Source organism: Chlamydomonas reinhardtii, chromosome 14 (assembly GCF_000002595.2).
Source record: "Chlamydomonas reinhardtii strain CC-503 cw92 mt+ chromosome 14, whole genome shotgun sequence".
Classification (NCBI taxonomy): domain Eukaryota; kingdom Viridiplantae; phylum Chlorophyta; class Chlorophyceae; order Chlamydomonadales; family Chlamydomonadaceae; genus Chlamydomonas; species Chlamydomonas reinhardtii.
In genome coordinates, this window is record NC_057017.1 from 2655257 (window position 1) to 2666717 (window position 11461).

At 64.9% G+C, this 11461-nt stretch overlaps 3 protein-coding genes across 3 annotated transcripts in view; all 3 read right to left on the bottom strand.

The window, feature by feature from the left end:
• Positions 1–4347, bottom strand: part of CHLRE_14g626400v5 (uncharacterized protein) — a 7934-nt gene extending 3587 nt beyond the window's left edge. The window contains exons 1-11 of the mRNA XM_043070283.1: positions 4213–4347; positions 4043–4097; positions 3787–3869; positions 3263–3342; positions 2875–2982; positions 2538–2594; positions 1974–2171; positions 1624–1764; positions 1094–1232; positions 430–766; positions 64–125 (exon numbers count right to left, since the gene is read on the bottom strand). Of these exons, the coding sequence (XP_042916956.1) occupies positions 64–125; positions 430–766; positions 1094–1232; positions 1624–1764; positions 1974–2171; positions 2538–2594; positions 2875–2982; positions 3263–3342; positions 3787–3869; positions 4043–4097; positions 4213–4278 (1326 nt within the window). The 5' untranslated portion in view covers positions 4279–4347. The remainder of the gene's footprint in view (positions 1–63; positions 126–429; positions 767–1093; positions 1233–1623; positions 1765–1973; positions 2172–2537; positions 2595–2874; positions 2983–3262; positions 3343–3786; positions 3870–4042; positions 4098–4212) is intronic.
• Positions 4348–4393: 46 nt separating this feature from the next.
• On the bottom strand, positions 4394–7409 carry CHLRE_14g626433v5 (uncharacterized protein). The gene is made up of 4 exons (XM_043070284.1): positions 7248–7409; positions 6838–6910; positions 5525–6537; positions 4394–5133 (listed from the first exon to the last, which is right to left on the bottom strand). Exons 1-4 carry the CDS (start codon positions 7343–7345, stop codon positions 4926–4928), a joined length of 1392 nt encoding a protein of 463 aa, XP_042916957.1. The 5' UTR covers positions 7346–7409; the 3' UTR covers positions 4394–4925.
• A 64-nt stretch (positions 7410–7473) lies between these two features.
• The window catches only part of CHLRE_14g626466v5 (uncharacterized protein), a 12098-nt gene continuing 8110 nt past the window's right edge, over positions 7474–11461 (bottom strand). Inside the window, exons 14-15 of the mRNA XM_043070285.1 lie at positions 10235–10434; positions 7474–10013 (exon numbers count right to left, since the gene is read on the bottom strand). Coding sequence (XP_042916958.1) covers positions 8846–10013; positions 10235–10434 — 1368 coding nt within the window. The 3' untranslated portion in view covers positions 7474–8845. The remainder of the gene's footprint in view (positions 10014–10234; positions 10435–11461) is intronic.

Sequence of the window (11461 nt, forward strand, 5' to 3'; positions counted from 1 at the left end):
ACGGGGACGTGGAAAGCAAATCAATACGATCTGGAAAGCAAACGGACACGGTCCGCCGCGCACCTCAGGATGACAGGCCAGCAGGTATACCGCAAAGGTGAGCGCGTTGGCGGTCGTCTCAAAGCCTACAGCGCGGCACGGGGTGTCGAGAGAGTCAGTGTGAAGGCGTTTGAAGGCGTGTGAAAGAGTGTGAGGGAGTGTTGAGAGAGTGTGAAGGCGTGCGAAGGCGTGTGAGGAAGTGATAAGGAGGGCCGGACTGCCGGACAGCGCAGGGCGACAGACGGGAATGCCTGGCAGGCGGTGACGCCTGTCCCGTCTGTAGGCTGTAGGCAATGGCGCATCCCCCAGGGCCCGGCTGCAGTTTCTCCTTGCAGCGCGACTGTTTCCTTACGGGATTGGTTCAAAGTTAACCCCAGGGCCCGGGCTCACCTGCGAGCAGGAAGGTCTGCACCTGCGCCTCGATCTGCGCATCCGTCAGAGTGGGCGCCATCGTCGCCGCCGCCGCCGCTGCCGATCCGTCAGCCGCTGCCGCGTCCTTGGCAGTAGCAGCAGCTCCGTCCTTGGCAGTAGCAGCAGCTCCGCCCTCCTTTCGTGAGCGGTCCCGAGCCGCCAGCATCAGTCCCAGGAAGCTGCCTGGGGCCACGCCCGTGCTGCTGCTACTGCCGCTGGTGCTGTTGGTGCTACTGCCGTTGGCGGAGGCGGCGGTGTGGGAGTCACGCCACGCTGTGATGAGCTTCGTGGACACCTGCCGGAGCACCTGCCGCGACTGCGGGTGAGGCGAGGCGAGGCGAAACGAGGCGAGGGGGCGACGGAGGACGGTAGTGTTTAAAATGTGGGCAAGCAACGTGTGGGAGTGGCTCGTGTGGCATCGCCTGCCCACATTACTTTGCTGCACGTTTCGAGTGGCGATTCGACGATGCCCCACATGCACCCGTGCAGCGCCACTCGCAATCCTTTGCCTCCCCTTCTCCCCTCTCTCCCTGTTCACCTCCCCCGCTTTTCCCCTCTCCCCCCTCTCCCTCCTCCCCTCTCTCCCCCACCTCCCTCTCCCCTCCCCTCCTCTCCCCCCACCCCACCCGCTCCCCCCCCACACCTGTATGTGCAGCGCCAGCACGGGGTCGGGCGCCGCCGCCGCCAGGTGTCGTACGGCGGGCAGGAGGCAGGGCAGCGCCACGGCCCAGGACCAGGAGGAGCGGGCGGCGGGGGACATGGTGCGGAAGAAGTCGTTGCAGCTGCGTGTGTGTTGGGGGGTTGTAAATACCAGCCCAAACTAAACCAAAACCAACGAAAACGAGGGGTGGGGGGTTACACGCATTAAGTTTACGAAGTGAAGTCGTAGCCAGGGGTGTGTGGGGTGGGAGTGGACTGGATTACAAGGAGAGGAGAGGAAGGGGAGGGTAGCCGTTCATGGTGAACGGGGTGACTTAAGAAGGGGAGACTACGGGAGATGTGAACAAGCAAACGGTGGAATGGAGTGGTGGGCTTGCCCAAACCACGTTGTGCACGTGCACGTTGCTGGGAAATGCAAATACAGTAGGTTGCGTCGGATTGCTATTGGCTTTGTCTCGGTTTCGCACACACACACACACACACACACACACACACACACACAAGCGCACTCACGCCGACACCAACGACGGCTGGCGGCCGCTGCGGAACGCCTCCAGGCTGGCGGCCAGGCTCAGTGTGGATCCGGTGGATCCATTGGATCCAGACCCAGATCCGGATCCGGATCCGCCGTACTCGGGCGAGTTGAAGTCCACCCTGCAAGCGGCAATTTGCAAGCGCGTGCCGTGGCGGTGTGTTGGCGAGTGCTGAGAGACCCGAAGCGGCCCTGCCCTGTTTCCCTTCCACAGCTGCCTTCACACCCCGTCCCTGCCAGCCCCCTCCCTGCCAGCCCCCTCCCCCTCAAGCGCCCCCTAAAACACTCACATACAAACAACAAACACAAACACACACGCACACGTGCTCACCCGTACGCTGCGGTGCCCACCACCGCCAGCGTGACTCGCGACATCTCGCTCATCACCTCAATCTCCCCGGCCTTGTCCCCACCGCCGCCGCCGCCGCCGCCGCCCCCGCCGCCGCCGCCGCCAGCCGCCGCCTGCCGCCGCAGCCGGCCCGCCAGCGCCACCGCCTCCCGGTCCATCAGCGCCTGGTAGCCGCGCAGGCTGCGAGCAGTGTGTGGGAAAACGATTTGTGTCAAAAAAACACGAGCCGTGAAGACCGGCTGTGTGTGTGTGTGTGTGTGTGTGTGTGTGTGTGTGTGTGTGTGCATGTGCGCGCGTTGGGAAGGCATGGGGAGCGAGGTCTGGAGGAGTCGACTGTGTGTGTGTACATAAGGGGGGGGCGCGGGCGTGCGCACAGGCGTGACTCATACCATCCGCTAAATCCGTGTTGCGTTCCTACACACCCTGGACAAACCCACACGCACGACCACAAACATGCACCGGGCACACGCGCACGCACACACACACACACACACACACACACACACACACACACACACACACACACACACACACACGCGCGCGCACCTGGCTGGCGAGAAGGCGGGCTGCCAGGCGGCTCGGAGGCCGCGCCAGTAGTCGTCCCTGCAGCGAGCGGGGGTGGGGGGGGGGGGGGTGGCGTGCGTGACACGTGCGGCCGACCAAGCCAATTCCAGATGACCAACAACACACCGAGACCAAAACCAGCCCACACAGAGTGCGACGGGGATGCGGGCGGCTGTGCAGCCCAACCAGCAGAAACCGCCCCTCCAAGCCCATGGGGCGCAGGTTCGGCCTTTCCCGTGCGCCCTCCCTTGCACGCGTGTCAATACACACAGCCGCCCTCCTTTCCCCCGCTTTCCCCTCGCTTCCCCCCCCCCCGCACCTGGCCATGAGCAGCCCCCACACGTCCATGCTGCGCAGGTCCCACTTGGTGAGGTGCATGTTGGGGTTGGACATTGCGGCGTGGTTGGGCAGCCGCACCATCACGTTGCTGCGGCGTGTGTGTATGAGGGGGGGGGGAGGGGTAAAGGGAGGGGAATAGGGAGGGATTTGGAGTGTGAGGGGAGGAGCAAGGGGAGGAGTGTGGGGAGTGAGGGGGTTTGCGTAGGAGCGGACTAGCACACACAGACTCGCAGACACAGGCTCGCAAACACGAACTTGAAACACGGACTAGCGCACACAGACTCGCAGACACAGGCTATCAGACACGGACACTCGCAGACCCGGACACTCGCAGACCCGGACACTCGCGGACGGGCCCGGGCTCTCACCGCGCGGCGTCCGGGTCTGCCACCAGCACGAACTGGCGGCTGCCCAGTCGGAAGGTGAGCAGGTCGCCGTACTGCTTCACCTGGAGGCGGGAGGAGGAGGGGCGGGAGGAGGAGGGGGCGGCAGGGGTGAGGGAGGAGGGGTGCGGGGGTTGCAGGGTGCGTGGGGGAAGCTGAGGGGGTTGCAGCTGGGGTTGCAGGGATGGGGGAGGGGGGAGAGGGGGCTGAGGGAATTGCAGGGTGGAGGGTGGAGGCTGAGGGGGTTGCATGGGTTAGGGTGGAGGCCGAGGGGTTGCAAGGTTGAGAGTGGAGGCGAGGGGAAGGACCGCAACTGGTGGGCTGTTGGATGCCCTTGCTGGTGGCTGGCAAGTTGCGGGGCCGCGTGGGGCGGTCGCGATTGGTTCCCTTAGCATTTGGCTGTTGCCCTATGCTACACAGGCTAGGATACAGACAGACATACACGCAACTGTTCTCTCATTGGTCCTTTCAATTACACACACGTGCATACCCGGCACACACACACGTACCCAGCCCTCCAGGCACCCCAGCAGGCCGCCGGGGGATGTGAGGAACTCCCGGAGGTTGCCGCTGATGGGCTGGGGCTTGGGGCCTGTCGGCAAGCGTGGCAAAAGTCACACACACAATATGTTTGGGTTCGGATTTCGGTCTGTGGGTTGAGGCGCTGTGGCTGGTCACGGCGCGGGCGCAAGGGCAACGCATACGCAGAGGCGACAGGGTGGCCCAAAGCGACTTCTTGTGGTTACTTGCTGCGTCCTGGCTTACCAGGAATGTGCCTATACTTGCGCTTGGTGATAACTTCTTGCACAAGCGTGATGACCTGTGCCGCGTCGAGACAAATGCGGAGTGCACGTTGATTTCTCGCGGCAACACTCGTAGGACGAAGCTGGGGGCTGAGAGGCCTATTCAAGATTTACATGCATCCATGTTCTCACCACAGGCAGTGCTAGCACTCCCAAGAGCACTAGCGGAACGCCCGGGAGCAACTGCAAGAACGTCATCTCGCCACACGCAGCGAGCTCGAAGGAACTCGTGGTAAATACAGGTACTGAGACAGCCACGTAGATCGCATCAATTGTGTTATGGAGGAAAAGTACTGCCTTGGAATTCGGGAACATGGGAAGTTGCCAACTGCAGCGTCATTCATGCACACGGTGCCTGTCTCCGGTTGACTGTCCACGTCCGGCAACCATTCCCACGCTCCTTCCCGCATAAAATTGGTGCATGCGCCTAAAAGCCTCGGGAGGAGCTGATGCATCCCCGAACCTCGATCCGAAGAGTGCGCAGGTCCCTGCACTACGGTATACAGTGAGGGGCATCGCTCCATTTCGTGAGCGTTTAGCCCCCAACGTTCCAGACGTCTTCCCTAGACAAGTCACACACTCGAAAGCCACCCGAAGGCCCGAACCGTCCTTCCTGTGCCTTTGCGGACGTGGAGCCTAGGGCACCTACTCCAGTCCTCCACCCTCCTTAGTGCAGCTGGCCCAGGCTGGTCATTCGAAGACCAAAGCCCAACGACCGCAGGCCCGACGACCACCACAACCGCTTGCGTGAAACACCTGAGACAGCTGAGGCCGAGACCAATCTCAGAAATTCCTCCTGTGAGCCTGAGTCGCTGATTGCGCCAACCCTCCTGCTTGTCATGAACTCACGCAACTGAAACCGCGGCCACCGCCGCGGCCGCCGCCGCCGCTACCTCCGCTGCCGCCGCCGCATCTGCCGCCGGTACGGCGAGCGAGCGATAAAGCCGTACGTGCGTGCGCTCCACGCGGCTCAACCGCTCTAACCGCCACCCGTACTCTTGTCGGACGTACGGCAGTTTGTGGGGCGCCAGGACCAGCAGCCAGCGGGCGGACCTGCGCAAGTGCAAGCAGGTTGGGAGGAGGGGAGGAGGAGGGGAGATGCGGGGAGATGCGGGAGGGGCCCGGGGGTTATATACAATGCATACAGAGGTGGTCGCGGTCGCCAAGACTGGTCCAAGGCCAGGCCCTGAATACTAAGCCTTGAACTTCAACGCACGTCGCCCGCGTGCAGACTTCGGGTTTGCCAAAGCACGCACACACACACACACACACACACACACACACACACACACACACACACACACACACACACACACACACACACACACACACACACACACACACACACACACACACACACACACACACACACACACACACACACACACACACACACACACGTACACACTTGGCCCCTCCATCCCAACACGCCCCCGCGATCCACCTGGCCAGGGCCGTGAGTGTGCCGTACAGCCGGCTGGCCTCACACAGGTGCAGCGCGAAGGAGCACACCACCAGGTCAAACGCCACACCCACGCCACCGCCGCCACCGCTGCTACTGCCGCCGCCACCGCCGCCCCCACTGCTGCTACTGCCAGCTCCAGCCGCCGCAGCAGCAGCACCAGCACCAGCACCAGCAGCAGCAGCACCAGCAGTGGCAGCAGCACCGCTGCTACAGCCGCCGCCGTAACACAGGTAGTCGTCGATGCAGCCGTCAGCGATGTCTTCGAAGGACCAGCTCTCCGCGGCACGGCCCGTACGTGCCACGTAGGCGTCACGTGTGTACGGATCACACGCAGTGAGCCGTAGCTCGTACGGCAGAAGCGGCGGCGGCGCCGCGCGCTGCTTCGACCTCTTTCCCCCGCTGGTGCCGCCGACGCCCGGCACGCCCGGCGCACCCCCTCCTCCTGCCCCTGCTCCTGCTGCAGCTCCTGCTCCTCCTCCTCCCCTTGCTCCTCCTCCTACGCCTCCTCCTGCTCCTCCGCCTGCTCCTGCTCCTGCTCCTGCTCCTCCTCCTGCCCCTGCTCCGGCCCCTGCCGCTGCTCCTGCTGCGGGCCTGCCCCCCAGCGGCCTCAGCCGGTTCCACTCCATCAGGCACGCACTGGCCTCGCCCGAGCCACACGCCAAGTCCAACACCCGCAGAGGCACCGGCGCCGCCAGCCCAGCCGTCACCGCCGCCGCAATGGCCGCCGCCTCTTCCGCCGTGCAGGCCCGATAGCCGCCGCATGCTCCGCCACCACCTGCGCCGCCGCCGTCGTGCTGCCCTTCGCCCTCAGCGCCCGCGTCTTGGCCGTCTTCTTCCCCCTCCCCCTCCCCCTCCCCCTCCCCCTCCTCCGCATCCGCATCCGACTGCTGCTGCTGGTGCTGACGTGTCTGGCCGCTCAGCTCCTGCAGCCCAAGCCACACGGCTGCGGGGGTGGAGTCCAGCAGCTGACACAGGGCAGCAAAGATCTGGCCCTGTGCGGGTGCGTGCGGATGGGTGGGGGTGTGCGTGTGAGTGGGTGTGGGTGGATGGGATGGGGGCGTCAGGGTGAGTGGGGTTAAGTTGGTTGGTTGCGAGGTTGGTGGGGATTGGTTGGGCCATGAAAGCTGGCAATGATGTACCTCCCATGCTTGATTTGATACTGCAGCTGTAACTGTATGTCTGCGTGTCTGCGTGCCGGCCCGCGCCAAGATGGCATCGATGTGCCACGTGTGTGCATGTGGTGCACCCTACGGCGTGTCTGCGTGCCGGCCCGCCCCGCGTCAGCCTCTCACCTCGTGAGGGTTGGTGTACCGGGCCCCGTGAGACGCGTAGAACTGCTGCACCCCCATCGCGTCGTACGCCTGCCTGTGGTGCGCGGCGTGCGGGTGCGGAATGGGTGTGGTGGGTGCGGGGCGGATGCGGGGCGGCGTGTACGACACAGCGGGTGATGCCGCGGCATCAGTAGCGGGCGTGTTGAAAGCGTGGTGTGGGATTGATTTTGGAGCAAGGAACGGATGGGGAGATGCAGCGTGTTCGGTACTCGGCAGGTGTTCCGGTATGGTGCGTCAAGTGTGTGGCCGCTGGGGGTGCCCCTCTTCGGAATGCAGCCAACCAGCCTGCCAGCCCTAAATCCCTGACCATTGCGACATCTGCAGTTGCGGCGTACCACGGCAAGGAAATGACAACGACTACGAGAGCTTGCCTGATGGAGGCTTGGCCGGCGTGGGGCCCGGCCGCTGCCCCGCCGGCGGAGCCGGCGTGTCCGTGCGCGCCCGGCGACTTGTTATTTTTCGGTGCCATCAATTACTTAATTCAGCTGCTATGTTGCAAGTCCTATGGAATTGCTGGCTGTGTTGGGCGCACCGTCGTTGCGAAATGGCTGCGACGGTTTTTGAAGGACTCTTCAAGCACACAGCCAAGTAGCCCGACACTATTAATTAACGTATACATGTGTATCGTCAAGCTAGCCTATGCATGGTATGCCATGATATCAAGTCTCTTAGACTTTCCGGGGGCGTGCCATCCGGGCAGACCTGCACGTACTGCGGCACGGCCCTTGGTTCCGCCCCAGATTCAAAGGATTGCGCCCTCACGTAAAGGCCCTACGTCAATCAAATAGCAATACACCGGCCCTGCATGCTGTACCGTGCATCCTGCATTTGACTGCGCTGGACATCTATAACAGAGTTGTGATCCGTTGTGATCATGCCTGATGTTGCCCTCGCCCCTCGGCTGATCGGCTGTTCATCCACAACTGCACTGCAAGTCTGCTGTCCTGGCGCCCTGGCGCTCACTCCTGCTTGCCCGAAACGCTGGGCGCCTGGCCACTCGGACTGAGCGGTCTGGGTCCGTGGCAACAGGAGCTAGGGCCACTGACCGCAATGAGTGGAGTGGAGTGCCGTGCCGCACCGTACACCTTCGTCAAGCACACACGCGCGCGCGTCAGCGCGACTGGCCGACCGGGCTGATCGCGCGGCCTGATACTACTGTATTTCACACGCCGCCTCATTGTTTCAAGGCAACCCAAACGCCCGCCTGGTTGCTCCTTCGCAACAGCCACCGCTATGACCATCATCACCCAAACAACACCCTCCCTCCTTTGCCTGGTGTCCTGGTCCATTACACCAGATCACGCACAGTCGTCTCAGCGCATGGAGAAATGGGAGTTGCCCCCGACTCCCAAGGCAAAGCGCACACAAGTTGCAAAAGTACCACTCGCATGTCCATCCCACCACCCCTTGTGCCCTGTGATGATGTGTCCGTCAGTAACGGCACGTTGCCCCATGCTCCGTTCACGACTACTATGAAGTTTGTTTCTTTCAATTGAAAACCAATCGCCAAGTAATAGACCGACAGCGCGTCTGCTGCGCCGTAGGGGGAGCGTCGAAGAGAAATCAAAATGCAATTCAAGGTTTCGCTTGTGCAGAGAGCACGCCTCAACCTCGCCGCGCCTCTCACGGCAATGGTACGGCAGTGGTCACAAGCGGCAACGCACGCGGACATGAATGGAGCGCACCGTCATGTGAGAGACCAAACACCATCCGCAGGTCACACGTCCTCAGGTCAAACTCACAGGTCGCAGTTCCTCACATTTACAGGACAGCAAGGCCCGGCCCATTCAAGTAATTCCCGTGGCAGCGGTGCTCGGTCACACACACACACACACACACACACACACACACACACACACACACACACACACACACACACACCTGGTCAGCAAGTCCGTCGGCCTTGCTTCTGTCAACCAACACAACCGAATGCAACGTGTGTGCACACCTGCAGCTGCAGCTGCTACTGCTACTGCGCGGCCGGCGGCGGCGGCGGCGGGATGGCCGCCACAGCCGCCGCCGCCGCCACCACCGCATCCGCCTGCACCCCAGCCAGCCGCCGCGCCTCCTCCCGCTCCCGCGGCGTGGTCTTGCTGCTGCCGGGCTGGACCACGGGGTGCATGGCGGGATCCGTGGCGGCACCGGATCCGGATCCAGAAGCGCGCTCCTTGATGGATCCGGATCCGGCGGAAGCTGCTGCGAGGGCCAGCTTCGGCACCCCGCCGCCGGCCCCCGCCGCCGCCGCCGCCTCGTCCACCACCGCGGATTTGATGACTGCTTCATTCAGGTGAGGCAGTGGCCGCTCGCCGCCACTGCCGCCGCCGCCGCCGCCGCCGCCGCCAGAGACCTCCACCGTTGCCGCCGCCGCCACCGGCTTCTCCTGCATGTGTAGGCGCTCCGTGGGCAGGTCCGCGACGTCGACCGCGCCGCTGCCTGTGCCGCTGCCCGTGGACCTGCCGCCGCCGTTGCCCTTGCTGTTGTTGGAGCCGCTGCGGCGCATCTCACTGCTAGCAGCCGAATCGTGAGCGCCGCTGGTGGGCGTGGGCGTGCGCCGCGGCGCTGCCTCTGGCGGCGGCGGCGGTGGCGCCGCCGCCACACCCGGGAGGTCCAGCTCCAAGTCACCGGGCAGCGGCGGCTCCGGCGGCGGCGGCGCCGCCGTCGGGTGCGGCAGGAAGGCGGGTGCCTTGGTCGGTGCGCCGCCGCCGTCAGCCGCCGCCGCCGCCGCCGCCGCCGCCGCCGCCAGGGTCTTGCCGGAACCCACGCCCGCGCCGCCGCCGAGCCGGCTGGGGTTGGCGCTGCCGGGGCGGCTGCCGCCGCCGCCGCCGCCGCCGCCGCCGCCGGCCTCCATGGACCGAGCTGACGTCATGATAGTGGCGGAACCGCCGCCGCCGTCGGCGCCGCCAGGCGACAGCGGCGACAGCGGCGGTACGGCTCGCGGCGGCGGGCTGTACGGCCGTACGTCCGCCGCCGCCGCCGGGCCGCCGGCGGAGAAGGAGCCGTTGCGGCTACCCATGCCGTTGGCGGCGACCGCGGCGGCGGCGGCGGCGGCGATGGCGGCGGCGGCCGCGGCGGCGGAGTCGTGGTGGGGCCCGCCCTCCGGATCCAGATCCAGATCTTCCTCGTCACCCTCCGGCACCCTGCACGTTCGTATTATGTGCGTGAGTAAAAACGCGCCGGTAACAACTTACTTATCAACAAGATCCTGCTTCCCCATCACGTCATACAGCTACCAAACACATGCACGCACACGCATACCGTACATACACCCAGCTCGCCCCAAGCATGGCGTCAACCCTCTCTCCCACGTGCTTTCACAACAAAACACAACCGGCAGCCGCCCAGCCCAGGCCTCACTCACCCCGCCAGGTCTTCTCTCGACTTGGCGCTGCGACCCGCCCCCGTCAGCATCTGAAACCCCTTGCCGCCGCCGCCCTTGTCAGCGCCGCCGCCGCCGCCGCCGTTGGCGGTCGCGCAGGCGTTGCCGAAGAAGTTGTTGTCTGAGTCACCTCCGCCGCCGCCGCCGCGACCGCTGCCGCCACCCGCCTGGTCCGGCGCCACCTGCAGCAGAGCGAGGCGTGGGAGCGGGGGGTTGTAGACACCAGCCCAAACTAAACCGAACCCAATGCAATAGAGCGAGGGGGACATGTGCCCGAGCCCAATACGTTCCGAGAGTCAAGGCATCGTCGACCGAGGCGGGAGCGGGAGGGAGCCGCACAGCACAGGGGAAATGGGCCGTGGGCTCGCGCACTCGTCGCATCACCATGCCAGCATACGGAGGAGGAAAGGAAATGGAAGGAAGTGGAAGGAAGTAGAGGGGCACTGGTCCCGGGCCCAAACATGCCCCCCCCCATTTGATACAAACCATTCGCATGAATGCTACCCCCCCAAACAAGTTCAGAACCACAGCTCCGGCTACTGGGAATGGTGGAAACCAACCTCCGCCCCCACTCGACTGGTCCTGGGCCTTGAGGCTTGACATTACTTGGAGCTGGACAAACTGCCCCCCCATTGGATTTGGTTTAGTTTGGGCTGGTATCTAACAACCCCCCCCCCCCTCCGTCCCGCGCTTGCTCCGTGCTTATTGCTGCCGCACCACACCCGCACCCGCACCCGCGCCCGCACCCGCTCACCCACACCTACACCCGCGCCCGCTCACCCGCACCCGCTCACCCGCTCACCCGCTCACCCGCTCACCCGCACCCGCTCACCCGCTCACCCGCACCCGCTCACCCGCTCACCCGCTCACCCACCCACCCGCTCACCCGCCCACCCGCTCACCCGCACCCGCACCCGCGCACCCGCTCACCCACCCACCCGCTCACCCGCTCACCCGCTCACCCGCCCACCCGCCCACCCGCACCCGCGCACCCGCTCACCCGCACCCGCTCACCCGCACCCGCACCCGCACCCGCTCACCCGCGCCCGCACCCGCTCACCCACACCCGCTCACCCGCACCCGCACCCGCTCACCCGCACCCGCACCCGCTCACCCGCACCCGCACCAGCATCCGCATCCGCACCCGCGCACCCGCTCACCCGCTCACCCGCTCACCCGCCCACCCGCTCACCCGCACACGCGCGCACC

Bases quoted from the DNA above. Each gene is read 5' to 3' on its own strand.
- CHLRE_14g626433v5 (XM_043070284.1), bottom strand. From the start codon at position 7,345: ATGGCACCGAAAAATAACAAGTCGCCGGGCGCGCACGGACACGCCGGC. The intron at 6,911-7,247 runs GCAAGCTCTCGT...CGCGCACCACAG, and splicing joins GCCGGCCAAGCCTCCATCAG to GCAGGCGTACGACGCGATGG. The intron at 5,134-5,524 runs GTGGATCGCGGG...GCACTTGCGCAG, and splicing joins ACACTCACGGCCCTGGCCAG to GTCCGCCCGCTGGCTGCTGG.